Genomic DNA, 22,450 nt, shown 5'->3' with positions numbered 1-22,450 from the left:
CTCTCTCTCTCTCTCTCTCTCTCTCTCTCTCTCTCTCGTCTCTCTCTCCTCTCTCTCCTCTCTCTCTCTTCGTCTCTCTCTCTCTCTATAAAGGGTGGTTACATTGGAGAGGAGGCAACTATCGCTGCCACATGCCACAACCGCTCATGAACTGTTAAAGTCGTGGATGAACCCCTTGGCAGCAAACTTCCACATTAGCAACTCCCTATAATCACATAGAATTAAGGCTCATCAGTAGCATGTAGGACCCTTATTCCCACAATAAATAATTATCGGTTATCTTACACATACTCTCGCTTCCTAAATAATCTATTCCCTCCTTTTAATCCATATACTCATCAATTGCTAGGCCGAGTCTCCTTCTTATTCCAAACATTTCAGAACCGTGTATTCTGGTGCGCGTTTGATCAATACTTGGGTGGGTGATCAGTCAGAAATACCAAAAACGCTGGCACTAAGACATTAGGACATCCGCAGGGCGGGACATGATACTAATAACCTCACTCCGAGAAAATATTCGCTTGACAACTCTCCTGAACCATCTTAATTCTTTCAAAGGGAAAAGGTACGTTGAAGGTAAGAAAAAAAATTAGTAACATATAGCCACTGGCCATAATAACATGATGTTTGATAGAAACACCGTGTAATTATGGCTTATTAATTAATACACCAACTCTCCTGAGCCAACGCAATTCGCTGCGTTCACGAAACGGACGAAACTGCAAAGAATTACGCGTTTCTTCCCGAAAAGAATTCAGTCTTGTTATGTTTGCAAGTCCAAGGCGTATTCGGTTAAAAGCGCTTGTTTCTAGAAACCCCTCTTGCAATGTCTCCTCCCTTTACAGATCTAACATCCATCGCAAATGATGGTATCCGAAAGCTTTACCAGGAATGACGATGGAGGGGAACACTGGAGTCTGGCGAGCGATTGGATTAGTTTTAAATTTGCGCTGTAAGATTTGCATCGGTCCTTTGTAGGATATTAAGCCCCTATTTGCTTTCGTTAAATCTTTCTTATGTGAGTTATCAGTATTTCTTTCTGCCATAATTAGCATCTATTATATTCTTTTGTTCTTTGTATAACGTAGTGTTTTGTATGCCTATGCTGTTTTAGACCTATGAAGTTTTATCAGCTTTTAAAAACTATAAATATCCCAGCATATCCTGAAACTACAGAAAGTATGGGATAATTCAAGTTCCTACAACAGTTGGTAAAACTTTATGGGTCTAAAACATAGGTCTATAAAACTTTACAACACAATACATTCTTGCTTTCTGTCAAAGGCTACCCTCCTTGAATAGGTTAAGCTGGTGCATGATAGTAATCTCGATTTGTGCAGTTCTCTTTCCTAATATCTGAAAGCTTTCTCCAAATCTAGTTCAATGGTATGAGAACTAACTAGCACAACTTGGGATTAAGTTGTTGAAACTTACTGAAAAATCCACGGCGCATTTCAAGTCTCTTTTGATACTTTCTGCATTCAATACAACCCTCCCCATCTCTCTCTCTCTCTCTCTCTCTCTCTCTTCTCTCTCTCTCTCTCTCTCGTCTCTCTGCTTCTCTACTCCTCTCCTCTCTCGTCTCTCATGGTATCAGTATGCATACAGACATAGCTGTCTTGCCGAGAAGAGTACTTTGTAGTAATAGGTTTTGGAAAATTTTTGACTCTGTGTGTGTGTGTGTGTCAGTCCTGATGTTGTGGCAGTAGACTTTATATCCTCCATTATAAGGGAATTTCCATTAACTTAATCTGCACTTAATGTTACATATGGTACTTTTGTCCATACATTTTGAAGTTCCCTATCGTTTATTTATTTGTCACCAAACTGGCTATCCCATTTATTTGTTTCCACTGTTTTGTAGATTATTTTTAGTACAGTTCTATTCATAAATTCATGAATAAAAAGATAAGACCATTAAAGGTGTTCTGATCATCTGGATTTATATAGCGTAAACTTATTCTCTTGTTATTCTCTGTGCCTTGGTAGAGCATCCTGTAGAAATTTATCGAACTTCCATTTGACATATCGGTAAAAAAAAAAAAAAAAAAAAAAACTCTTCGCATGATATGACTTGCATTATATACATGAAATCACAATTTCATTGCAAGTTCAGCAAAGATATCGTTGATTTCTTTAAAGACATATCATCTAAGACTTATTCAGACTTGCTTTGCTAAGAATAATGATCTCGGTCTGTTCTTTCCACGCTGCTTCCATCATATGACAACAACTATTGAAATGGGTGTAGCATAAAAGGTAATCGGTTTGATTCTTACCTAAAAATCAAACTATGACAAATTCCTTCGTTTTTGTAATTCTGTCCCGTGAGAGAAACATTACCAGAAAACGACGCGAACACGGGAACAAATGCACGAACTCGAATACTTTTATCCTCTAGAAACTGCTGGATATGAATCGGTCTAAAAATATATAAAAAGGAAAGGCTCGCTTAGGGTCTTTGGGGCAAGTGAGAAGCATAAAGTTTTTTCCTCGCACTTCTCATTGGCTTCGTGTTTCTCCCGAGAACAGGACAGACAAGAGTGGTTATTGAAAGCATTCTGAGATCTTTCACACCCCATCATTATGCTATTATGCAATAGACCGATCTTCGCCCGAGGCCTGGTAACAGCCTTCCTTGATCAAAAGGCTAAATTCACAAGACCAAATTTGCCAATCTTACTCTAAGAAGTTTGCGGCTTCTTCTTCTTCTTCTTCTTCTTCTTCTTCTTCTTCTTCTTCTTCTTCTTCTTCTTCTTCTTCGCAAGGAGACCAGAATCTTTATGCCGTACTCATTTGACTCCCAGTGCCTAGTTTGAAATGTCTTTGGAAAACAGATAGGAAATGAAGGAAACGTTCAATTCGTAGACACGTCTGTAAAATAGAAGTATAGAACCACACATTTTGTGTAGTATAAAACGAATGCACTTAAAAAGGAATCAAGTTCAGAGCCCAAAGAACGCTAGTACAATAATTAGTGAATCGGGGGTAAATTTTCTGTATATCTAGCTTATAACTTAAAGATGTCTTATTTTCAGTTTGTTATCCACAAAACAAATAATAATTCTGTTTGCAGACTTTTGTTTAGTCGAGTGTCAAAGCCGAAAGTAGCTTAGAATGTGGGATGTTTTGCTGAACTGAGAGATAACATCTAAAAACAAATGAAATTCCGTACATAAACCTGCATTTCGGATGTCCTCGTAAGCGTTTTAGATATTAAACTCTATGGGGTCTACCTACCTCCTGTGGTTGTAGGATCTAAGATTTTTTATATTTTTTATACGGGAACTCGCATGACTAGTAATGAGATATATTGCTTGTATTTGAGATAAAAAATGCTACCTTTTAACTATTTTTCATTTGCTCCTGATTTTAATGCTAAACTGATATCTAATTATAAGTGATGACAGACAGCTCGTGAAATGTTACTTACGGATTTAGATATTACAAGAAAGGACACACATCCAGGTACTAAGTAATAACTGCCTATAGGATTAGGTGTAAATGGAATTTCACTTGCTATAAACATTAAGGTGCATGAAAAAGAAATATTACATCCTGAACAACTTGAGTGCTGGTAGTCGTCGTTGTCAGTTTTGTGGAGATTGACACATAAGCCAATGGTTTTACAAACTGTTTTCCATAGATTCCAGAAATTCCAGCGTCATAGTAATGCAATAATGATAAAATTGCTTTTATATTGTATATTTATTATAAACAGAGTCGTAAAATTCACTTATTTCCACAGTTTAGTGTAAGTCTTATCGCCAGTTTGGAGGGTATACATATACCAATTAGTAACAGTGCTGGTAGTGGTTTTTAGACAAAAACACCCTGGGATTGTAACGGTTTCACACTGAAGAGAGAACTTAGGATAAGTGAGACTGAGAACCAAATATTTTCTATCTATGTGACAGGAACACCTGATTTCTAAGTGAAGTTATTTAAGAGATTAATTAAATGTTTCAAATAAGCCTGCCCCTTCTTCGTAAGATGCTTTGCATCTATTACAAACCTTGGTCGAGAGAGATTTCCTGCAAAAGAGTCACATCTAGAAGAATGTATTAAGAATGGTTCAGGTACAGTTCATAAGATACTAAAGAACCCTCAAAAGAAGGAAGATTTGAGGATGATGTAATTCCTAATGATTAAATCCATATTTTTATGGTTAGAATATTAGTCAGACTAAACAAGTAATATTTTGTAACTGATATATGTTATCACAATAAAGGTGCTTATATTATTATCATTAATTTATTATTATTATTATTATATTATTATTATTATTATTATTATTATTATGATTATTATTATTATTATTATTATTATTATTATCTTTTATTATTATTATTATTATTATTATAATATAACTTACTTAAAGATTCTGATATACATATATATATATATATATATATATATATATATATATATATATATATATATATATGAATAACTTGATCACGAAGTATATAAAACGTGATGCTAAATATGTATAATAAGGTTTTTTGCCACGAAGGTAAAAATGAAAAAAGCGAGATAGCCAAGTACTTTCGGTCCTATTCGGATCGAAAGTACTTGGCTATCTCGCTTTTTTCATTTTTTCCTTCGTGGCAAAAAACCTTTATATATATATATATATATATATATATATATATATATATATATATATATATATATATATATATACATATATATATATATATATATATATATATATATATATATATGTGTGTGTGTGCAATTTTACATACATGGTTGTTTTCCATTTTATACTTACTGTAGATTGGAAATATGAAAAGCCCTAGAAAGCACATCATAAAGCATTATTTCCTTTTGATGTGGCTTTCTTGGAGACCAGGTAAGATCTCAGTTGAGTTGCTTCATTACTTACTTTTGCCATCGACTTGTAATGAATGTCAGTGTTATCTTTACTGTAAATATCTTTGGAATATTTGAGGTAATAATATTGATGGTTAACATCGGCACCTAACTATGATGTACTAATGTGAGAGAGAGAGAGAGAGAGAGAGAGAGAGAGAGAGAGAGAGAGAGAGATGGTAGTAGTAGTAGTAGTAGTTATGGGTCGAGGCAATGCCTTTGCAACGGCGCCTCTTAGTCTTGGGTATTTTTGTTTTTGTTTGTTTATTTGTTTAGCTCTCTTTCTCTCTCTTTTTTTCACATCAAGTATATGGTTTCTTTTCTTATTTCGTTGTTACCTGAAAATAGAAATTTTCCCACTACGTCACTTTCCTTCTCTTCATAGGGTTGTTGTAGCCCTATTGCTTTAACCCGTTCCTCTATATATGTATCACAATATAAAAGGAAATGAAATATGTCTTCTACTGCATCATTGCAAAAAGGACAACAGGTGTTCTCCTTCTGGTGCCTTTTTGCTATATTTTTAAATTAAGAGAGTTTGGTTCTGGCTTGAAGAGAAGGACTGAACCCATAGAGTTGTCATAAATTTCTTCGTCTTTTATTTCTCTTTTCCAGTTTTATATATGTCACAGTCACTTTATTTTCCAACTCTTCTTTCCACCTCTCTGTGTCCCATATTCTGGCTTTGTCCTTTATTTCTGTTCTGGACATTCCTTCTAATTTTCTAAATTTATTTTAACTTCATGCATGTACTTTCCACAGTTTTCCACCATTTTCTTTTCTTTCCTTTTCTTGCATATCTGTAATTAAATTTCTTCAGTATCTCTTTCCGTCCATTTAAAGTATTATTTACATAGCTTATCTTCCCAGCATAATTCTACTTTTCATTGAAGAAGCTCCTATCTCCCCCCTTAATGTGGCTACTACTGTACTTCTACATGCCCCCTAATATTTTCTTATATACCCCATTCTCTATTCTTTGTAATTTTTCTATTTCTGCGTCTGTTAGATTAACCACATTGGTTCCGTATAAGATGATGGTAGAGCTATGTTTTTCCAGAATGTTTTCCCTATTAGAACTTTGTTGCAGCTTTTTTTTCTATTACGGATAGGTTTAGGTTGGCTAACTTCTGTGCTTTATTCAACATTTCTTTTTTCTGTAGCTTAAACAGATTTCTAGAGTCATTTATCTTATTCCTAAATATGTAATGTTCTCCCTCACCTTTATGTTCTCTATCTCTTCTGGTTTATCTTTCATGTTGAAAATAATGATGCTGCTTTTCTCTTTATTTATTTCTAGCCCACATTTGTTCCCTATATCTATTAAAATCTTTATGTTTATTCTTGCGTCTTCTATATTACTTGCTAGAACTAATCCATCGTCGGCGAAGAAAAGTGTCCCTATCTTTACTAGTTCATTTTTTCAATCCTGGTCCCTTCCTCCTCCATTTTCTTAATTATTAAATATGTCATTAGTTTGAAAAGTGAAGTAGAGCCTGTGCAACCTTGCCTAATCCCACTTGTAATTCCCATTTCCTGTTCTACTACTCCCCTAGGTCTATTATTGTGCTATCCCCTTCAATATGTTAACTACTGCCTCTATGATTTTTATTTTTGATGTATTTTGAACTGTTTCATAACTTCAATCATGACTTCTCGTTTTACCGAGTCAAATGCTTTACTGTAATCGATAGCTATTACTATTAATGGTTTTCTATTCCTGTAGCTCTCTTCTACACCATATTGTAGTGTAAGAATGTTATCTTCTATCCTACTCCCTCCTGTAAATCCTGCTTGGCATTCGTGATCTTGTTCATTCAGTCTGAGGTGTGCTTCTATTTCGTCTTTTATCAGCATCATGAAAACTTTGTATGATATATTTAATAAAGCTATAGGCCTTAAATCCTTAGCCCTTGGTTTCTTTTTCTTTTCTATCATTTTTGTTCTAGATTTCTTCCAAGATTCAGGCTTTTCTTTGATTTCTAGTTCTTTGTTGTAACACCTAACTAGTACTTCTATACATGTTTTGCTCTTCATTAAAGCTTTGTAAAGCTCTGGTTTGATTCCATCTGGGCCTGCAGCTTTTTTAGCTTTGAGCTTACTTAGACAAGCTATGACTTTTTCCTTGGTTATCACAGGCTCTTGCATTGGGATTATCTTCCTTTTGCATTCCATCACTAGGTCCATGTGTTCTCTTAGTACTTCTGGAATCTATAGTCTCCAATTCTTATGATGTCATCTTCTGCTGCCAATTCATTTTCATATTCCATCCTCTCTTCGTTCCAGATTTCCTTTATATTATTTTCGTGTTTGCTGTAAATGGTTCTCCAATAATCACTAATTCTTCCTTTGTTTCAGCCTCATTTAGCTTGCTTCCCTGTTCATTATATAAGTGTATAGTTTCTTTTTTGGCTTTTTGCTTATTTCTTAACTTACCAATATTTTCCCAGAGCTCTTTGTTTTTGTTTCTTTTTATTTCTTCTGTTATTTTCTTTTCATATATTGTTATCTTTTCTCTTATTAATATCTGCACTTCTTTTTTCTTTTGCATATATTTCTTCTCTAGACTTTCTTTTACGACATTATCTCTCTCATTCCTTTTCTTCCTATTCAGCTCCTTCCTTTCCTTGATACCTTTTCTTATTTCTTCACTGAACCAGGGTTGCTCTTCTACTTTCTCCTCTACTAGCAACTTTCTCCTGTATGTTCTCATTAGCTTGTCTTCTGCTACTTCTTTATTGATAGGTCCATATCTGTGATTCTGTCAATGTCTTTATCTATTAGGATCTCTTCTAATTTTTTTATAAAGTCATTTAGGTTGTCTTCATCTGTTTTGAAGTATTTGAAACATTTATTTTTATTGATGTCTATTGTTTATATTTCTGAGAAGATTTCTACTCGTTGGAATTAGCAAGCCTCGCAAATGGTTTCTCCTTGTGTACCCTGACAATCATGGGTCTTTACAAGGTTTTTTTATACATAAGGTGTAATCTGTATGTTTTAAATTACTTTTATACAGAAAAAGTAGATAATCCGAGACTAAAATTATATAAATTTAACTTAGAAGTTTAAATAGGCCATTATTACACTTTGCTGATATTTCCCAGCTTTATCATTAAAATTAACTTCGTATTCATCTCAGTACGCATTAATTCATATTTTCGTTATAATAATATTGATATTAATAACCAATAATGTTGGTTATTTTCTTAAATATGAGTTTTTTCAGAGTTAATCTCTGAAGCTATACTCTCTTTACAACGCCGAAAGGTAGAACCTGTTATGCCGTATCTGAACGGCTCCGAACATTATTTCTTCTGATGATAAACTTTATTACTAGGAAAGAAAAAGGTTAATCATGGCTTCATCACCGGAAGAAGATGCACTTCAAACGACAGACGAAGAATACTTGATATATAAAGCTAAAGAAGCTCAGGGCAAAGATCCATGCGCCGCCAAGTGCTGGATGATAACTGCCCAGGTTCTGTTTCCTAAGAACTTCGGCATACAGGTAGCTAAATGGGATGTGGTCCTTATCGCTGAACTTTTCTTAGTAGTTATTATTTCGGTTCAAATCATGGAGCGAAATGCTAAGTGAGGCTTTAGTATAGGCCTTTCAGGCTTACTTTTACTTAACCTAACCTCGGACGCCATGACCTAGCCTAATCTGTGGATGTTGGCGGTGGACGGATGGATCTCGATTACCTAAGTCGTGACCCCTCCCTCTGCATTCTACCTTTGTTTTATTTTTAGTCTTTATTGAATTTTGGACTGATAGGCCCATGCTAAAACACTAAGATCTTTGGAAAGTTATCCAATGAGGTAACTGTCACCAGTAGGTAGCCTAGCTAGGTAGTATCAGAATTGCTAATTTTACCTGTGTATTTGGCTGGAGAAAAAAATTACCATGGCATTTAAGTAATAGGCTAACCGTCACCCACAATCTTGTAAAGAGTGTAAATATAGCAAGGTCAGTTAGTAGTAGGGTAAAACACCACGTGGACTGACCAACTCACCAACTACCACGGCTAGCCCACCCTTCGAAAAAGTATTTTTAACGCGTCCTGACACCGGAGATGGTCAACATTCACGAGTTGTTGTTGGTGAGAGAAGGAGCTAAAGACCTCTACTCTCCTTTCGAAGTAAGTATTTTCTCCAAAGTTAGAATTTAAGGCCATATTTTAAGATTTAAACAGAGGGTAATGAAAGGGTGCCCAATGCAGTGCCCACACCACCAAAATGCTTTCAAAATTTTTACTTACAACTTGGAATATTTAGAAGATTGACACCATGTCAATGTTTGCGGAGTTGCTTGTGTCAATAAACTTCCCATTTTCTGTGCTAAATCCGCACACCACTTGTGCCCATAGACGCTGGGGCACTTTCATCACAACAATCGTACACCCGACCTCTAACCATACTTATCGAAGGGGACTACGGCATTCTTTGCGGCGTTTTGCGCTCTTCAATTGTTTATCAGTGTTGTCAATTGGTATGTGTTTACTCTCCAAACTGGGTATGAGACTTACACAAAACCGGGAAAATAAGTGAAATTAGCGTATCTATTCGTAGTATATATATATACATATTACAGCAATTTTATCTCTACTGCATTACTATGACAACTAGAATTCATGGAAACAGTTTGTAAATGCATCGGCGTATGTGTGACGCTCCACTAGATTGGCAACGAGTCATTTTTCCTCACGTCGTCTGCTCATAAGTATACATACTACATCCGAAATATTTGTAATTTTTTGTGGTTAATTTGGTTGCAAAAAAGGGATAATAGACATGAATTAAATAAACATTTTGAAGTAAAGTTAAACTAAATAATGAATAAAGTAAACAATTACGGGAATAAAGCTTTGCACCCATAATCAGTGTTGTCGTCTGCTGCTCGTAACTGTGTTCGTGGAGTGAGTACTACTTAGGAACCAGGAACAGCAACGTGGTTCAAGTGCAATGTGGAGTGAATTAAGACCAAAATGTGTATAATTACAATCAAATAAGCACTGTGGAGTTTCAGTTGTGATGGCAGTAAGGATAAAACCACCGATTACAAGGTAAAAATGAATTCAGTTCAAACCATGACCCCTGGAATAGAAAGTTTCATACTTAAACTAACACAGGCAACAAAATGTTTTATTGTGCTGATTACAACTGCAATCTTGAGTAAGATCAATAAACGTTACATATATATGCTAACATAGTTCAATGAGTGCTGGGAAGGCTGGGAAAGATGGTGGATTGCCCGTGGTTAGACTGGCTAGCCTCACGATTGCCGCCATATTGGATTTCAAAACTGCCTTGAAAACATATTTTACGAAGAGCGTCACATGCTTTTTTAGTTCGTATAGGGCTTTCATATATCACATTATGTTGACGAAACTTCAATCTTTTGAATGGTATGCTTGGAGTTGTAATTGTATTCTTGTTTCACCAATTACATATCGAGTGAATAAGGCCTGGCCACCGTGATGACGATGGATCGTCCGTGATTGTTTACCCTACATGGATGTCGCTTAATATAAACTACTAACCTAACTTAGATGGCAGGTCTTTACCTGGTTGGAGAGATCTCCCTGACTTAAGCTGACCTAGAATGCTGTAAGTTATAAGAAATTGAGGGAATGCGCCTTAACCTAACCAAGGATGCCATCTTGTTTGTTGAGAGGGTTAATCTAAACGGCGGGTATTTCTTTGGAAATTGCAGTTTCCTATAGTATATTTGTTGCATTTATTTATATTATTAAACTTTAAGACCGGGCAAAATTTGAGGTTGGCCAATTTAATAAAAAACACACCAAGGGAGAAAGGAAGATATGCAGATGCTGAAGGTGTAAGATAAAAAAAAAGAAGTTGAAAGTGACTACTATTTGCAACCCCTTGTGGGGCCTCTTTTACAAGACAATCATAAATTTTACCAAGTTATACATGTTTTTTCTAATAATTTTATTGTATTTTGTAAAATTATAATTACAGCTCGCAACATCATAACAGATAATTGCTAAAATTAGTAACAAATTCTGAGTATATTTGCTGTAAAATATTTACCTAAATTTAGTGAGATCGAAGATGCAGTCATTTTTTTGGATTATACATGTTTTTTCTAACATTTCTTTGCACTTTTCCATGCAAAAAAAAAAAATTATAACTGACATACTATCCTAAATGATAAGAAGTTAAACAAACAGCAACCCCTGGGTATATGTATGAACAAATATATAAAAAGACATCATGTGAAAGAGAGAGGCACTACACACCCCCTTGAAGTCAAGCACACAACTAAGTCCTGAGATACCTAGAGTCAGCGAGCTGAGCCAGTCTAAAAGTTGCCATTAGTTAATTTATTGGCGATTGAAGTAATGGGACCTCTTTTCCACCCAGTTTCTCCAAATCGATGGAAATCCATCCACCACTCAAAACCTGTTATTGTTACTCATGAGGGTATCCGTCCATTAAGGGTTAAGGATTATACTATGATGAATTTGGATTTGTTTTGATGATGGCATTATTATTTTTCAGTTTGAAGTCTACCAAATTGAGAAAGCAGCGAAGAATGTGAAAGAGGCAGCAAAATGCTTGGGAGTATTGTAAGTTTTGAGAAATGTTTCTTGCTCTATAATTTACAGTAGTATTGACACTTCATGTTTACGAATTGATGATTGGATTAATTGTGGCTAAAGATTATTATGCAAAGACCACTTGGGTAGGAACCTTTCTAACCCAGACTTGGGGGAGGGAAGGTAAATAAGAGGATTGAAAAAGAGGTTCCTAACTCCAAAAATAAAGAAAACCTACATTATCTTTAAAAAGTTATTAGATTATAGGAATTGAGGAAAAATGAAGTATGCTACAGATAAAATCACAACCCTTGAGACATGGAAAGTTTGAACATGTCAACCAGTAGTTGATAAAATGTAAATTTTAGTTGTCTCCTGCCAAGCCCATTACCTTTAACAGCCTAACATAGAGGAGCAACATTGAGGAACGCATGAAAACCCATAATTTAATTTTCAGTGTATGTTTAGCCATGCCTGAGTTAGGAGTATGGATGTGGCTGTAAGAGTATGAGTTTTCATTGAAAGATCCTGCCTAGAAAAGAATAGTTTAAGTAAATGTTAGACTTATGTTGCCGGTAATTTTTAGAAAAAGATTAAGTTTCTTGTGCTTAGAAATGTTAGAGGATTTTTATTATGCTGACCTTGTATTGCAACAAAGATTCTAAAAAATATTTTTATGTTTTCAGGTTACGAGAGTTTGCTCCAGAACCTTTACTGTGGCGGGAAGTTGACACAATTATGACAGCCTTAAGGCACAGCTCACCCGAATCACAAGGACTTCATTCTTGAATTTATTGTTTAATATGCTGCCCAAAGGTGAATTTTTATGAATAAATTAATAGTCTTTAGTTTCTAAAACTAACTTTTAATAGGAGAAAATGGGTAGAATTTAAGACTGAATAATTGTGGCAAAAAATTGAATGAAATATATATTATATCAATTTTAGTTTTATGATAAATGGGATACAGTTTTCCAGATTATTCCAACACATTTCACTTTCTATTATTGTGGCTTCCTTACTATCCTTTGTTTGTTATTTTAATTTTCATGTATTGAATTTAGCAAGTAAATTGCCTTGTGAAATGTTGACATAGTTTGATTTGTTATATACCATAATATTTTGAATTAAGTCATTATTGTAGAGTTACAGTGGCATGTTTCTCTTAGAATAATGCTCATGCAATTAACTAAGCTCATATTTTACTAATGTGTATTATTTATGGAGTCACCAGTTAACAAATAGATATTTTTAATCAAGAAAAAGGAAGAGTAAGATATCTGTAATGTTTACAATTGAGCCGTACTCATACCAATTTGTCTTTCTTCCATCATAACTGTTTCTTAATAGTAGACTGCTTTTTCCATTTATTGATAATAGGCTATGGGAATGTTTCTTTTTATATTTGGGGACTCAACACCATGATGCCTTCATACCTAAATTGTGAAATGGCTGCAAGTTATTGTTCTCCTATTTCAAAAAATGCATTTTTTTTTTAATACAAAGTAAAGATTATTTCACCAAAGAGCCCACCTTCTTGCTCTACATTCCAGTGTTCTAAGATTGCAAATCTTTGGTCGAATGGTGCATGCACATTGAGCTCCTGGGAGGATGGAGAGGGAGAATTTGTAATAAACAAACTCACTTAAAGTTAAGGGTTTGTATTTTCAGAAGCAAATTAAGCTTTAATTACTGGTGAAAGTTCACATTCAACTTCTTTCGTACATTCAACCAGTATGTGACTTTTTTTATTTATTTATTTTTTTTTTTTTTGTAGATGTTCAGTTAGGGATGGTATTGTCTGCTGCTGAGCGTTCACAAGATATGATGACTCGGTGCCGGCTGATGTTACTCCTGACAACCACATTTCCGGAAACAACTGCTCATCATGGGGTATGAATGTTGCACAATCTTAGCATGTGTTCTGTATTTGTCTGGGGTTCGTATAATTCTGTATAATTTTTGTCTTGTGATTGAGGTTAGATTCCTACTAGATTTGTTTATGGTGGGTAATTAACTAAATACTAAATACTAGTGAAGAGTATAAGGGGAAAATATGATGTTTATAATGTAGCAAACTATTATTTACATAATGTGGGTTATGTAGTAATTATTTGCAGTAGTATGGTGCCTCTATCAAATACTACTGCCTGTATGTTGATTTAGCCAAAATTGGTGCTATTGGAAAATATGTTTGTTAGCAGGTCTAGGACAATTTGTTGATGGCCATTATGGTGACTGAAATCAATGTAATTTATGGTGTTCTGCATAGTAGTATTCTTGTTCCATTACATTTTGTATTATGCACAGTATGTAGTTGTTGCATTTGCAGGCAATGTTACTCTTTTTATATTCAAGCCATCCATTGAGTTTAGACTTGTGGTTACTGAATCTTTAAAGAGAGATTTAGCTAAAGTTGAATCTTAACTTAAGTCAAAGTATGATTGTCAACTGCTAACAGGCCCAGGAAATTGGATCCCATACTCCACCAATTTCTTTTTGACAGTGCTTCTTTAATTACACTCAACTCATTTAAAATTTCAGGTGTCATTCTCGATTGCAAATTCACTGTCTTTGCTCTTAACCTCAGATGACTTCGTAAAAGTTGGAATATTATTAGGTTCTTATGTAGAAAATGTATTATTTGGAATTAATTTTACCTACTGTTGGAGTGTAAGCTATCTAACAGTAGGTAAGTATTCAAACAATAACTTCTTGAAAATTAATATACATATTCAGTTTATCATAATTTTTAAGCCAGGCATTCTTTTTTTAATTTCAGCTGAAGTTAGTCGACAGTTTGTTAGCAGCCGAAAAACATTGTTCTGGGCCTATTAATCCGTTCCGACGTATGCTTGGTAAGTTTGGGTCAGCTGATTTTTTGGTTATGCTTTGAGATAGAGAATATAATATGAGCAAACTTTTTAATATATTGTGTATTGTAGTTTTGTTTATTCAAAGTAGAGGCTGATCACTTCAGTACATTTTTGGAACAGGTAATTGATTAAGAATTCGTTTGCAAAACCAAAAATTCCATTTACAGTTTTAGACCACAAATTATTTTAAAAGACTTAAAGTTTGATTCATGGCTAATTGAAACAAACTATATAAAAACTAGTCCATTGCTTTTCAAAATGTCAAGGAAATAAACAGCATAGATGTTAGAGTACCATGAAGTGCACACAATTGCTGCTAGGGAGTGCTAAAACTGCATGTGCATAAAATAGGAGGAATCACATACTAATCTGTTTGCATTGTTATTGACCTCTTATGAGAATAAAATATGATGATAGGAAATATTTAATTTCAGTTTGCGAACTGCTACCTAGACTTCTTCAAACACGTGGTTTAGAAGTACGACCAAAGACTCTCCATAATTTATTATCCAGGGCAATTGAATTCTACATAGCGTATGTAACCACACCACCTAAAGTTATGCAGGTAAGGAAATAGGTTTAAACTTATCTGGTTTGCATAAATAATGCCCAGCTTGTTCTTAAAAGTAAAGAGCAACAATCGGTGTAATTAAGATATGAGTTAGACTGACCTTGTTACATTGTTAGTCAGAGGTAACCATAACCATTTAATGGACATGTAGTAAATGTTATTCATTTCAAATTATTATAGGGCATACTAGACGGTGATAGCAAAATTGAAGATCCCTGGCAACAACTTTTCTCAATTGTTCAACTTATTGGCTGGAATCTTGGCTGGGACTTATCATCAGGATTTGTAAGTACCAGGTAAGTAAGTTTACAAGTATAAAGATAGAATATTTCCTAGCCTACAGTTATAAAGTATTAAAAAAATAAACAATAGAAAATTATTTAGGTCATGGGAGGATGGAAATTGATTTTCACTTTTCTTTTCGTCCTTTGGGAATAAAAATGTGCTCCTTTATATGTCCTGTATGTTACTCGAGTGGGTTTTCACAAACTTTTTTTAAAATTAAATTTTGTTCATGCCACTTACCTGACAGATATATATATAGCTGTATTTTCTGAAGTCCGACAGAATTTCAAAACTCGCGGCACACGCAGTGGGCGGCCAGGTGGTAGTACCCATTCCCGCCGCTGGGAGGTGGATATCCGGAACCATTCCCATTTTCCATTCATATTTTTTTCTGTCGCCGGTCGGTAAAACTACTGTTTACAGACCTCCGCCCAGGATTTTTTGGATTTGACTCGCATTTAAGTATCTGATTGACTTTGGTATTGATTTTGGATTGTTGGATTGGCATACGCGATTGTGGACCGTTTTTTGACTTTGGATTGGCTTTTCTGTAAACGTGATGTCTGGATCAAGTGCAGTGAGTTTCAGAGTGTGTGTGAGGAGTGATTGTAAGGTGAGGCTACCGAAATCATCGTAGACCCCCACACAGTATGTATGAGGTTTGTAAGGGGGGCATATTTGTTTGATTGGATGGAGATTGGTGCAATGAAATGTGATTGGATTGGCCGATGATGATTGGAAGGTGTATGATTCCTATCGGCGTAAATTAGAACGCGATAGGATCAGGAGGTCTTCCTCCAGGAGTGGTTCTACCAAAGGTAAGGGCGATAATATTTCTCCTGTAATAACACCTGTAGATTTTGCATCTCCTAAACCTGTGTTGCCTTCGGGCCCTGAATCTGTGTCGGGAGAAGGTAATGCTCTCTCTCTTATTTTGGAGTCTCTACGTACTCTAGAGACCAAAGTGAAAGCCTTGGAAACTGGCTCAGTGCAAGTGCGTGATCGTGCCCTAGTGTTGTGGAGGGGGCGTCAGATCGGCCCCATAATGCCTCTAGGCCTAGACCGCTATCGGACTCCCAGGAATCAGGGAGGGGTATGTCGAAAGGCAAAGCAAGAGGGTTACGGGGGCTCCCCACTAATCTGGCGTCCCTTCGGCAGACCTTGTTGCAAAGTCCCAGGCTGTCAAGGAGCGCGCAGGGGCGCGCATCCTTAAGGACTGCTTTTCGTCCTCCGAAGCGTCCTCCCCGCGCAAGGGGTGGAGCGCTCGGAGAGACTCTCGTCCGCTGAAAAGGACGTTTCGTGTTGAGGACGCTTCACGTCCTGTATTGCCGCTTGCTTCGGAGGAAGCTTATGACGCTTTTCCGCCTCAGACGAGAGGTAAAATCTCATCCGACGAGGACGCTGGGTTGCGCGCACAGGCGCGTATCCCTGAGAAGCAGGTAACTGTACCTGTGAGAAGGAAGGAGGCGTCCCCTCGCCCCTCGTCTTCTCGCAGGATCAGCCCTGCTCCCTCTGTTCATTCCTCTCCAACGAAGAACATTCTTTTGTCCCTTCAGGACCAGCTATCGACGCTTATGGCTCAGAGGACTCGCCCAGCAGCAGTCGAGCCTAAGCGGAGGAAGGACCTTAGACTGCCCGTTAAGAGGACGAAGCAGTCTCCTTCTCCCTCTCCTCGCTCGTCTCTTTCGCCGATTGCGTCTCCTTCGGCGATTCGCCGATCTCGTTCGCCGCTAAGAAGACGGGTCGTCAGGACGCTTTCGTTCCCTCTCGACGTCATGGGCAGGCTGCTTGCTTTTCCGTGGGATTTTTTTTTCGGGGAGGACCGCTCAGGACGCTTTTGAGTGCGATCAGGACGCTTTTGAAGACGCTCGGCAGGACGCTTCGGGGGACTCCGGCCAAGAAGAAGACGTACACCAGGACGTTGGGTTGCGCGCACAGGCGCGTATACCTGAGAAAATGTCTACCCTTTCGTTGAGGAAACGTAAGGACGCTTCTCTTGCAAGTGAGGCTGCCTCGGGCGTCGCTAAGGACACTCATCGCCGTCAGGACGCTCTGCCTCCTTCGAGCGGTAAACGCCACAAAGAAGACAGCCTAGATAAGGCTTCTACCAGTAAACATCGGGGGTCTTTGATTAAGGCAAGACCCGATAGACGTACGCCCTCTCCGGAGAGGCGGTCTCCTCTTCCAATTAGAGAAGAGGGAGAGTTGAGTAGTCCTGCGGACTCTGTTGAAGAGGAACCTTCTGCTGCCTCTTCAATCTCGGACTATAAAGTTCTTGTGCGGCTGTTATGTTCGTCCTTCGAGGACAAGTTCCAGCCTGCAGCTCCCAAGTCTCCTCCTTCGCAGTTTTCATCCTCTAAGACTTGTAAGACCCCGGAGTTTGTCGAGATGAAGACTTCGCTCTCTACTAAGCGGGCATTCAAGAAACTCCAAGACTGGATGGAACGAAGGAAGGATCAAGGCAAGACAACTTTCGCCCTTCCTCCCGCTAGACTCAGCGGTAAAGGAGGTATGTGGTATAAAACCAAAGAAGACGTGGGTGTGAGAATCCCTTCTTCAGCACAAGGGGATTTCTCCAGCTTGGTGGATTCTCAGAGGAGGTCCCTTTTATCCACTGCTAAAGTGACCTGGACCCCTACGGAGACGGACCATCATTTGAAGGGGCTGCTCCGACTCTTGAAGTATTCAACTTCCTAGACTGGTGCTTGGGAGTTCTGGATCTGCAATCGAGAAGCCCAGAGTCTCTCAGTCTGGGGGAGCTGTCCAGCGTGCTATCATGCATGGACAAAGCCGTCAGGGATGGTTCAGAGGAGCTGGTCTCTCATTTTGGGACGGCCTTCTTGAAGAAGAGAGCTTTGCTGTGTAATTTCACAGCTCGATCAGTTACTCCAGCTCAGAAAGCGGAGCTGCTCTTTTCTCCTATTACGAACCATCTCTTCCCCCAGACTTTGGTTAAGGACCTGGCAAGCAGTTTGCAAGAAAAGGCAACGCAGGACCTCTTAGCCCAGTCCTCGAGACGTCCGGCAGTTCCTTCCTCTTCTTCGGCTTTTGTACGACCACCGAAGAAGGTTAAGCCCTTTCGTGGGGCTCCGCCCTCGAGAGCAGCTCCTCGAGGGAGAGGACTTACAAGAGGAAGAGCTTCTTTCAAACCAAAGCCTTCCAAGTGAGACGCATGTCCTTCAGACACCAGTCGGTGGCAGACTGAAGTTCTTTGCAGGAGCATGGAGAGAGAGAGACACGGACCCTTGGTCCCTCAAGATCGTGGAGCAAGGGTACAAGATCCCCTTTTTAGATCTTCCTCCTCTTTCTACGACTCCCAGAGACCTTTCTCCATCCTATCAAGGAGAAAAGAAGCAAGTTTTATTCGATCTTCTACAACAAGTGATCGAAAAAAGAGCGGTGGAACAAGTCGCGGACCTGGGGTCTCCAGGTTTTACAACAGGATTTACTAGTACCAAAGCAGTCGTCAGGTTGGCGTCCAGTCCTAGATGTAAGCAGGCTCAATCTTTTCGTGGAAAAGACCAAATTCACGATGGAGACGCCCCATTCTGTTCTGGGAGCCTTGAGACCGGGCGACTGGATGGTGTCCTTAGACCTGCAGGACGCATACTTTCACATCCTGATCCACCCTCTTTCAAGAAAGTACCTAAGATTCGTCTTGGGCAAAAAAGTGTGGCAGTTCAGCGCTCTTTGTTTCGGCCTGACCACGGCTCCAATGGTGTTCACCGTAGTCATGAAAAATGTGGCGAGGTGGCTACACTCTTCAGGGATAAGAGTTTCCCTTTACCTCAACGACTGGCTTATCAGAGCTTCGTCGAGAGAGAAGTGTCTGGAAGGACTTGCAGTTCACGTTAGCCCTAGCGAAGTCCCTGGGACTTCTTGTCAACCTCGAAAAGTCGCATCTGACCCCGACACAGTCCATCGTGTATCTGGGGATTCAGATGGATTCAGTGGCTTTTCGAGCGTTTCCGTCCCAGGAACGTCAGCGGCTAGGATTAGAGAAGATCTCGGCCTTCTTGGGGAAAGAAACTTGCTCGGCGAGGGAATGGATGAGTCTGCTGGGCACCATTTCATCGCTAGAAAGGTTTGTTTCCTTGGGAAGACTGCACCTCAGACCTCTCCAGTTTTTTCCTTGCGGACGAGTGGAAGGTCAAGGACGATCTCAATGCGATCTTGAGAATATCGCATCCAATAAAGAGCCATCTAAGATGGTGGTTCGACCCACAGAAACTACAGGAGGGCTTGTCCCTAAGTCTTCTGAGCCCCACGACCTAGTGTTGTTCTCAGACGCTTCCATCGTGGGCTGGGAGCAACACTGGGAGGGGAGGAAGTGTCAGGCTCCTGGAGGGGGGAACAGGTAGCCTGGCACATAAATGTCAAAGAGCTAGCAGCAATCTTTCTGTCGCTGCAGTTCTTCGAAGGGAGTTTGACGAACAAGATCGTTCAAGTAAACTCCGACAATACCACAGCACTCGCTTATTTGAAGAATCAGGGAGGAACACACTCCAGAACTTTGTTTCACCTGGCGAAGGAGATTCTGCTGTGGGCGAAAAGAAGAAAGGTTACGATCCTGACGAGGTTCATTGCAGGAGTGCAAAACGTCAGGGCTGACCTTCTCAGTCGTCGGGAACAAATCCTACCGACGGAATGGACCTTAAACAAAGACGTGTGTCGAGACCTTTGGAGGTTGTGGGGACGTCCTCTGGTCGACTTATTCGCGACGTCGAGGACCGAGAGGCTTCCTCTGTATTGCTCCCCAGTCCTAGATCCAGAAGCAATCGCTGTGGACGCGTTGTTATGGAATTGGACGGGTCTAGATCTGTACGCCTTCCCGCCATTCAAGATCATAGGGGAAGTCATGAGGAAGTTTGCGGCTTCAGACGGGACGAGGTTGACCCTTATCGCCCCGATGTGGCCAGCGAGAGAATGGTTCACAGAGGTCATGTCTTTCCTTGTAGACTTTCCAAGGACGTTGCCCTGGAGGAAAGATCTACTCAAACAGCCTCACTTCGAAAGGTATCACCAAACCTCTCCGCTCTGGGTCTGACTGCGTTCAGACTATCGAAAAGTTGGCCAGAGCGAGAGGTTTTTCGAAAGCAGCTGCGAGAGCAATCGCAAATGCAAGACGTGCATCAACAAGAGCTGTATACCAATCGAAGTGGGCTTCCTTCAGGGCATGGTGTAAAAAGGAGGGAGTTTCCTCTTCCACGACCTCTGTGAACCAGATAGCCGATTTTCTGCTCTTTCTCAGGAATGTGAGAAATTAGCAGTTCCCCCCAAACCCCTCCCTAACCATTTTTTTTCAGGGATATAAGAGCATGTTGTCAGCAGTTTTTAGGCACAGAGGCCTGGACCTTTCTGACAACAAAGACATTCATGATCTCTTAAAATCTTTTGAGACTTCGAAGATTCCCCAAACGAGACCGCCTTCATGGAACCTTGATGTGGTTCTTAGGTTCTTAATGTCAAGTCCTTTTGAACCACTTCATGCAGCGTCTCTTCGAAACTTGACAAGGAAGGCTCTTTTCCTAACTTCTCTGGTGATGGCTAAGAGAGTTAGTGAAATACAAGCTTTTAGTAATCTAGTGGGATTCAAAGGAGACAACGCTGTCTGCTCTTTGAGCCCAACTTTCTTGGCAAAGAATGAAAATCCTTCTAACCCTTGGCGAAAAGCTTCGAGATCAAGGGTATGTCAAGTCTGGTGGGCCAAGAACCAGAGAGAGCCCTGTGCCCTGTCAGGGCTCTCAAGTTCTATGTGCATAGAACAAAAGAGGTAAGAGGTCCCTCGGGTAATCTCTGGTGCTCTGTGAAGAGACCAGAGTTACCTTTATCTAAGAATGCTGTTGCTTCTTTCTGAGGGACGTCATTAAAGAGGCTCATTCATCTTGCCAGAAGACTGATTTGAGCCTCTTACAAGTGAAAGCTCACAAAGTTAGAGCTGTCGCTACCTCTCTTGCCTTCCAAAAGAATATGTCAATCAAGGACATTCTTGATGGCACCTTTTGGAGGAGCAACTCTGTCTTCGCCTCACATTACCTAAGGGATGTGAGAACGATTTATGACGACTGTAATTCTCTTGGGCCATACGTTTCTGCAGACACAGTCTTGGGGGGCTGGAGGTAGCTCTTTCCCTATCCCTTAGTTAGGTTTAGGTTAGTTTTTATTGTTGTGTTTTTAGGTTGTGGTGAGTCTTGTGTGAAGATCTCCCATCCCTTAGTTTAGTATTCAAGGGGTCTTTGTATAGTTGGTCAGGTGGTGGTCAGTTGCTTCGTTGCCCTCATATGTATGGCTCTATGGTCTTGTCACGTTGAGGTCACGTCCCCGTTGACAGATCATCCAGAGCGCACCAGCACTACAGGTCTTCACCTGGCTGGCAACTCTGATTAAGCAAAAGCAGGTTTAAGTGACAGTAATCACAGAGTCTACTTTGCTAACAGGTGAGGAACCAAGATATACATCATCTACTTAATTTAAGTTTCCTATAAATCCTATTCTGTCTCTTCCCCACCATTCCGAAGGTGGGATTCAGCTATATATATATCTGTCAGGTAAGTGGGCATGAACAAAATGTTATTGTTATAATACAATTAAGTTTGTTCATACTTACCTGGCAGATATATATAATTGAAGTGCCCACCCTCCTCCCTCAGGAGACAGGGGCAATTAATAAAATATGAATAGAAAATGGGAATGGTTCCGGATATCTGCCTCCCAGCGGCGGGAATGGTACTACCACCATGGCCGCCCACTGCGTCTGCCCCGAGTTTTGAAAATTCTGTCGGACTTCAGAAAATACAGCTATATATATATCTGCCAGGTAAGTATGAACAAACTTAATTGTATTATAACAATAACATATTTCAGCTACTTTTCTACATTGTTTTAGTACATTTATTTCTAGTACTGAATTCAAACAATTGTTTTTTAGTACATGTATGGACAATAAGCAAGAATTAGTGTTGATACTGCTGTCAGTTTTTTGTATTACGGTAAATTGATTACAGCCTCGATTTATATGTTATTCCAAGCATGATAATTGTGCGGTTTCATGTTTAGAGTAAAGTAGAATTGTACTGTATTGTCAGTTTATTGATATCTTTTTTTATATTTTTTTAGTAACAGAGAACTCATCTTGCAAAGAATTCAGAGCCTTGTTGAAGGAGGGGCCCGTTTTTGTGGGCCCAAAGGGGAAGGAGGAGAAGATGTGCGAGAAGTACTGTACACCACTCTAACCATTTTTCTCCATGCCCTCATGGATTACACCAAACGACTATA

At 38.9% G+C, this 22,450-nt stretch overlaps 1 protein-coding gene across 1 annotated transcript in view; it reads left to right on the top strand.

The window, feature by feature from the left end:
- Positions 1-8,158: 8,158 nt before the first annotated feature.
- LOC135210004 (integrator complex subunit 10-like) overlaps positions 8,159-22,450 on the top strand; it is a 73,487-nt gene continuing 59,195 nt past the window's right edge. The window contains 9 exon segments of the mRNA XM_064242765.1: positions 8,159-8,389; positions 11,407-11,474; positions 12,131-12,218; positions 12,221-12,260; positions 13,221-13,336; positions 14,226-14,301; positions 14,754-14,884; positions 15,071-15,186; positions 22,292-22,450. Of these exon segments, the coding sequence (XP_064098835.1) occupies positions 8,237-8,389; positions 11,407-11,474; positions 12,131-12,218; positions 12,221-12,260; positions 13,221-13,336; positions 14,226-14,301; positions 14,754-14,884; positions 15,071-15,186; positions 22,292-22,450 (947 nt within the window). The 5' untranslated portion in view covers positions 8,159-8,236.

This window comes from Macrobrachium nipponense, chromosome 39 (assembly GCF_015104395.2).
Source record: "Macrobrachium nipponense isolate FS-2020 chromosome 39, ASM1510439v2, whole genome shotgun sequence".
Taxonomy (NCBI): Eukaryota; Metazoa; Arthropoda; class Malacostraca; order Decapoda; family Palaemonidae; genus Macrobrachium; species Macrobrachium nipponense.
This window is presented reverse-complemented; position numbering and strand designations above follow the sequence as displayed.